At 49.2% G+C, this 6,261-nt stretch overlaps 1 protein-coding gene across 1 annotated transcript in view; it reads right to left on the bottom strand.

Annotated features, from left to right (window-relative positions):
• The window catches only part of Ifnlr1 (interferon lambda receptor 1), a 23,549-nt gene extending 20,417 nt beyond the window's left edge, over window positions 1-3,132 (bottom strand). Inside the window, exon 1 of the mRNA XM_031379069.1 lies at window positions 2,760-3,132. Coding sequence (XP_031234929.1) covers window positions 2,760-2,817 — 58 coding nt within the window. The 5' untranslated portion in view covers window positions 2,818-3,132. The remainder of the gene's footprint in view (window positions 1-2,759) is intronic.
• Between the last annotated feature and the right edge of the window lie 3,129 nt (window positions 3,133-6,261).

Below are 6,261 nucleotides of genomic sequence, written 5' to 3'. Positions count from 1 at the left end.
ACTATGAAAGCTAGAAGATCCTGGGCAAATGTCATACAGACCCTACAAGAACACAAATGCCAGTCCAGACTACTATACCCAGGATGGTCCATCCCCCTCCCCCAGTCCTCCTCCTTTCCAGCCATGCTTCGGTGACTCTTCGGGGAGCATCGAGGTTGGCTCCCTGCTCTGAGCCTTTGCACGTGACGTTCCTTCCCAACATCTGGCCATCTTCCTGGCTTCCCTCACAATCCTTTGATGGCATTGTCTCTCTGTGACATGTTCCCTGGATGCCTTTGCTTGGTCTCTGTCTATTGCTTCTTTCACAGATCACTAGGGACTAATGACCTCAGCCACTTGCTCCTCAGCTGCTTGCTCCTCAGCTGCTTGCTCCTCAGCTGCTTGCTCCGTGCCCAGGCTTCCTGCCCTCTCCTTGCCTTAAGAATAAAGTTTACCCTCCTCATCCAGGTGTCTGATGACCTGCCTGGGTGGCCTGACCACCTGTCTGCGGGTACCATCGGTTAGATGTCTTTGAACCTGGGTGTCTTAGGTTGCCTGGAGTTCACCATCTAATCTTTGAAAGATTCTACTCAAATGCCTGCCTTGCTAGCTCAAAGAAGCGACACTTAACGATGGCAACACAGTAACAGCAGATCCTTTGTATCGGGTTCTACCTTCTGGCTAGCTGAGCTGAACACTTTGCGAGTGTTCTATGAGTGTCCCAGGACTGGTGGGCCACCAAGACCCTCCTAGATGCTCAAATCTAGATCAAGCCAACTCTCAGGTCTGAGCTCTGAGCTTAGTTAGTCTGTTCAAGTTTCTCCTGGGACTCAGTCTTATTCTGTCTTTTTTTTTTTTTTTTTTTTTTTTTGGTCTGTGTAGTTCTGGCCTCGAACTCAGAGATCCACCTGCCTCTGTCTCTCTAGTGCTGGATTAAAGGCATGTACCACCACCACCTGGCTTGATCACCTTTTACATTTATTTATCGGGTGTGTGAGACATACTATGGTGTACATGTGGAGGTAAAAGGTCAATTTGCAGACATTGATTCTTTCCTTCCAATATGTAGATTCTGTTGACTGAATGTGTCAGGAATGCTTACCCTCGGAGCTGTCTTGCCAGTCCCCTTTTGACTATGGTAGAGACAAAGAGCTCGCTCTGTTCTAGGCTAGCTCAAATGTGCGGTGGTCCTCTTGACTCAGCACCTTGGGCACTAGGATTAGAAGTATGAACAACCACACCTGACCAGTTTTGACCCATGTTTCCTATATTCCTCCGTGTACCAGGGAACAGAAAGAAATGGCTCCATCTCCTGCCCCATTGGAGCTCATAGTCACAGGGAGAATTCCGTTGCGTGGGTCACCAGGAAAACCCATACATTTTAGGCACCGGGGAAGATAAGCCCAGGTCTATATGATGTCTCTCAGCTCAAGCCCATGCCAGGGCTGCCTCATCTCAGGGATTTTCAACCCCAGATGTGGGTGTCTATATTTCTATCCTGTCCTGTGCCCTGAAGCTGCATGATTGAAACACTGTCTTTAAACCCAGCTCCTAGTTTGCCTAGCAAAAGGCCACTCTGTGCATAAGCCCCTTAGTTTTAAGCTGTCTATGAGCAGGACAGGCGCATAGTTTGAGCTTGGCCACATGGGAAAAGTAGGTTCAGAGTAGCCACCCTTCACAGAGTCATCAAGGGTTCCAGGGACTGGCGTAGCACTGTATAAAATATCATTCAGTCCTCAGGACAGACTACCCCTCCGGACAGGTGTCACCCACACTCATTATTGAAAGGCACTGGGCTCAGAGATCAATGTTAACTAAACCAGTTTGTGTCGGGGATGGAACATAACCCCACCACCACCCCACCCCATCACCCCAAGACCCTCATTAATTCAAAAACACTGCTACAGAGCTGTGAGGTCACTCAGGGCCGGGGCAGCACTGGTCATGGGCGCACCCAGGGCTCAGCCCTATTCCTCTGCCCTGTGTGTGTGTGCTCCTCTCAGGTACTTCTAAGGCAATCTCTGAAATGCTCTGAGCCTCATTCTCCCTCACCTAAAAATGATGGCTGTCTGCCTCTTAGGGCAATTGGACTGAAAACCTTAACGAGAACAGAATGCCCAGGACAAAGAAGCAACCAAAAATAATATGACCTTTTATGATTGTTTATCCGCTCTAAGAACCCTTCCATCCCCTTTGACTATGTCTAAGACTCTGAAATATGCCCATGGCTACCTAGAGGGGTTCTCCTTCCTGGGGCAGTTGATGAGTGGAAAGTTGGGGTTCGGTGCTTGGGTCCTGGCCTCGGGTATTTTGTGCCCCGCTGTCTTATTTAGCAGATGAAAGACACAGAGAGAAACGCCTCGCCCCTTTAAGGAGTCTCCCAGCAGGGACCAGATCAACTAGAGCTGAATCCCGGACAGCTCCTGTTTATGTCCCCTACTTATTTTATTTTTTTCTTTTTTGGCTTTTCGTGACAAGGTTTCTCTGTATGTCCCCTACTTATGAGGGTCAATCAGGTATGCACTCTGGGATTCGGTCGACAAAACCAGTAAACGCTTCCCGGTGCCTGTGCCTTAGACTCCCGGCCCTGCTTAGATAGAATAAGGAAACCCAGATCCTTTCGTCCAGAAAAGGCCGGTTCAAGCTCAGGACTGCTTCACTCCGGGACCAAGCAAACCCGCGGCAAGTGCGTGGAATCCCTGAGGCCCAGCACCAAGTCCCCTCTCGGGACCTCGGGTGGGTGGCACGTCTTCGCGGTCCCCTTCGAGGTCCGTGCTTACCTAGGGCGCTCTGCAGCAGGAACAGGAGTAGGAGCGCCCATCGGCCGGCCCGCCACATTTCGGTCCCCGGGGTTCCCGCCGCCGGCCGCCAGGCCTCTGGGCGGCAGGTGACAAGGGCGGCGGCCCAGGGAGGCGGTGCCACCGGCGGTGCCACCGGCGGGGATTCACCTAGGGCCGCCCCGCGTCGCCCGCCGTGGGTCGGGGCGGGGATCTCAGTAACATTTTCTGTAAACCAGACAAGAAATCCAGTTCTGGGGTTCGGATGAGGAGTAAGTGATCAGCACCCAGGCTGGAATCCGAGGTCACCGGCCAGTCTCCCGTGTTGCAGGCGGAGGAGGGGATGGCACCCAGCCTGTCTTGCGAGTTTCTAACCGAGTTTCTGCAGGAATTCCGGGCAGGCTTGTTACTCCCCGCCTACTTCGCGGTCGAGGCGTGGAGGAGGTTGTCCTAAGCCGCAACGCACGCTTGTGCCGCCACTAACCAGAAAGGACATCGCTTCAAGCTTTGTTTTCTATCCTCAAACGGGGGACACTTCATTCCACCACACAAAATATTCTAACTAGCCAAGCGGGAAAGACTGGTTTTGTAAACAGAGAATGGCCAAAACCTGCGGAATCACGAAGGGGAAGCGGGTTCTTTCTAAGTTACTCTCCCTATAGGTAGAGTCGGGGCAAGGCTAGGACAACAATGTGTGTGTGTGTGTGTGTGTGTGTGTGTGTGTGTCCTTTTGTGTGTAAGGATTAAGGGTCGTGACCTTCATTTTCTGCCTTTTGCCTGCAGGGAGTGGATGGGGAGTTGGGGTAGATACAACATAGATACATTGATATCTATATGGAATTGTTGCAGAATACGAATGTACATGATAGAAAAAGAACAAAAGCTGGCCTCTGGGAAAGCAGGCCATTAGCTCAGGTTTCTCTTGATTTCCTAGGAGATTCAATAAACAGCTTAGTTTGTGTCTGAGGACCAAAATCTAACACGAATGGATCTATTTTGGTTTTTTTTTTTTTTTTTTTTTTTTTTTTTTTTTTTTTTTTTTGACTCTGCTCTGTTAGGTCCAGCACAACAAGAGGTGTCTGGGATTTTTATTTAACTACATTTGAGAAGCAGAAAAACACATCCTACAATTCTGAGCCTTTTAAGGTGCACACCTGCAATCCCGGCACTGGGAAGGTAGAGGTAGGGGGACCTTGGCTATGTAAGAAATCAATCATTCTGGGCCTTTTCAGAATGAGGTGTGTTTAGGGCTCATCAGAGATGGTGGCGGGGCACTAGGCCCCTGTTTCCTCTGCCCGGCAGGTAGCTGGCGTCTGCTTCCCTGGGCACCTTCAGTGTGTTCTAGGGTTGAAAGTCACAGGTAGTCTGCCTGCCTGCCTGAGCTCACATATCAATCAGAAAAGGAGGGGTTTGTGTCCTGTACCATTTAGATAAGGAATCGAATCGGGAAGGAGACTATACTAAACAACAGGTAGATTGTAACTCCATGGAGAATTCAGGCAATGAGAACCAAAGAGGGCTGAGAAATGCGATTAGGGGCATAATAAACAGTTTTGTGTCACATTTGGTGCACCAGACACGTTTGCCTTTTCTCTAGGCCGACTTCTGCTTTGCAAGTTCTCAGAACAAACTGATTGTCTGCTGGGGCTCCAGGACTCTTATTCTGAAATGAAGACCAAATGAATGTAGAGTCTCTGGGACTCTTATTTTGAAGTGAAGACCATTGCTTCTCTTAGCTTTATATGGCTGGAGTTGAGGCTAGCCTGATCTACTCAAGACTTTGTTTCAATTAAAACGAAACAAACAAAAGCTGGATAAAGCTATGTCTTTGTAGACATCATAGAGAGGCATATCTAGATATCTCCTTCTACAGTAATGGCCATTATTTTGGAGTAAAGAGGATTCGTTCTTTACATTTTTCCCAAGAAATAACTGTTTAATATGAGCAGGTTAATGGTGAAGTAAACAAAAAGCTAATTATAGAGACAAGAAGCACACCTAATTCCTTTCTCATCCCACTGCTGTGCTTCAGCTCATGGCTGTATTCAACTTACGTCACTCTCACGCCCTCCCTTGCTACTCAGAAAAACAAGTCTGGCTTTTTGCTTGCTCTTCCACAGAAACTCAAACAATATCCCAGAGATAGGAATCTAAAGACCACAGTTAACTATTTCACTCAAAAGGCAATGCTAATTTGTTGATTTCTTTCTTTCTTTCTTTCTTTTCTTTTTTCTTTTTCTTTTGGTTTTTTCGAGACAGGGTTTCTCTGTGTAGCCCTGGCTGTCCTGGAACTCACTCTGTAGACCAGGCTGGCCTCGAACTCAGAAATCCACCTGTCTCTGCCTCCCAAGTACTGGAATTAAAGGCGTGCGCCACCACTGCCCGGCAATTTCTATTTTTTAATTCTTTCATACATTACATTCCCTACCAAAGTTTCCACCTCCCTCCTTCCCACCCAGTCCTTCCCTCTCCCCCCTCTCCTCTCCCTCAGATCCACTCCTCCTCCATTTCCCTTCAGAAAAGGATCGGCCTGCCAGGGATATCAACCAAACATAGCATATCAACTTGCAATAAGACTAGGCACATCCCCTTATATGAAGGCTGGACAAGGGTCCCAAAAGTAGGCAAAAGAGTCAGAGATAGCCCCTGCTCCCACTGCTTGGCTGTGAGTCTGTGCATCTGCTCCTATCAATTACTGGGTGAAGCATCTCAGCCGGTGATCATGCCAGGGTGAAGCATCTCAGCCGGCGATCATGCCAGGCTCCAGCCTGCAAGTGCAGCGGAGCAGCATTAGGAACCATTCCATTGACTTTGTTCTTCTATCTCAGCTCTCTGGGCTCTCCTGCCTCTGGTTCCTGGACTCCAGGCCGTGTCAGGGATGGGCTCCTTCTGGTGGCTCGGGTCTCAAGTTGAACCAGTCATTAGTTGGCCACTCCCAAGGCACATCTTGCAGGCAGGATAAATCGCAGGTCGAGGGCTTTGTGGTTGGGTTGGTGTTCCAGTCCTTCCATTAGAAGGCTTGGCTGGTTACAGAAAAATGCCCAGTTCAGGCTCCACAGCCCCTACTACTACGAGTCTTCACTAGGTCACCCTCGTAGATTCTGGGGACTTTCCAGTGATCTAGGTTTCTACCTCACCCCCAAGTGCCCCCCCAATTCCAGTCATCTCTCCCAGTTCTCTCTCTCTCTCTCTGCCTCTCTTTGCCTCTCTCTCTCTCTTTCTCTCTCTCTTTCTCTCCCACCCCTTCTCTTCCCATTCCCACCCACCTCCAGTCCACTTGTGAAATCTGTTTCCCCTTCCCAGGGAGATTCATGTGTCCTCTTCTTGTTACTTAGCCTCTCTGGGTGTGTGGATCGGAGCACGATCATCCTTTACAGCTAGTGTACATATCACAGTTATCTTTCTGGTTCTGGGTTACTTCACACAGTGTCCCGCGGTATCTCCCGCCAGCAGGAACAACGCAGCACACATAGGATCCTTCTGCAGTACAAGCTTTAATGCATCT

The sequence above is a fragment of the Mastomys coucha genome, unplaced genomic scaffold (genome assembly GCF_008632895.1).
Source record: "Mastomys coucha isolate ucsf_1 unplaced genomic scaffold, UCSF_Mcou_1 pScaffold18, whole genome shotgun sequence".
NCBI classification, from domain to species: Eukaryota; Metazoa; Chordata; class Mammalia; order Rodentia; family Muridae; genus Mastomys; species Mastomys coucha.
Note: the sequence above shows the minus strand (reverse complement) of the source record. Positions and strands in the feature narration are given on the sequence as shown.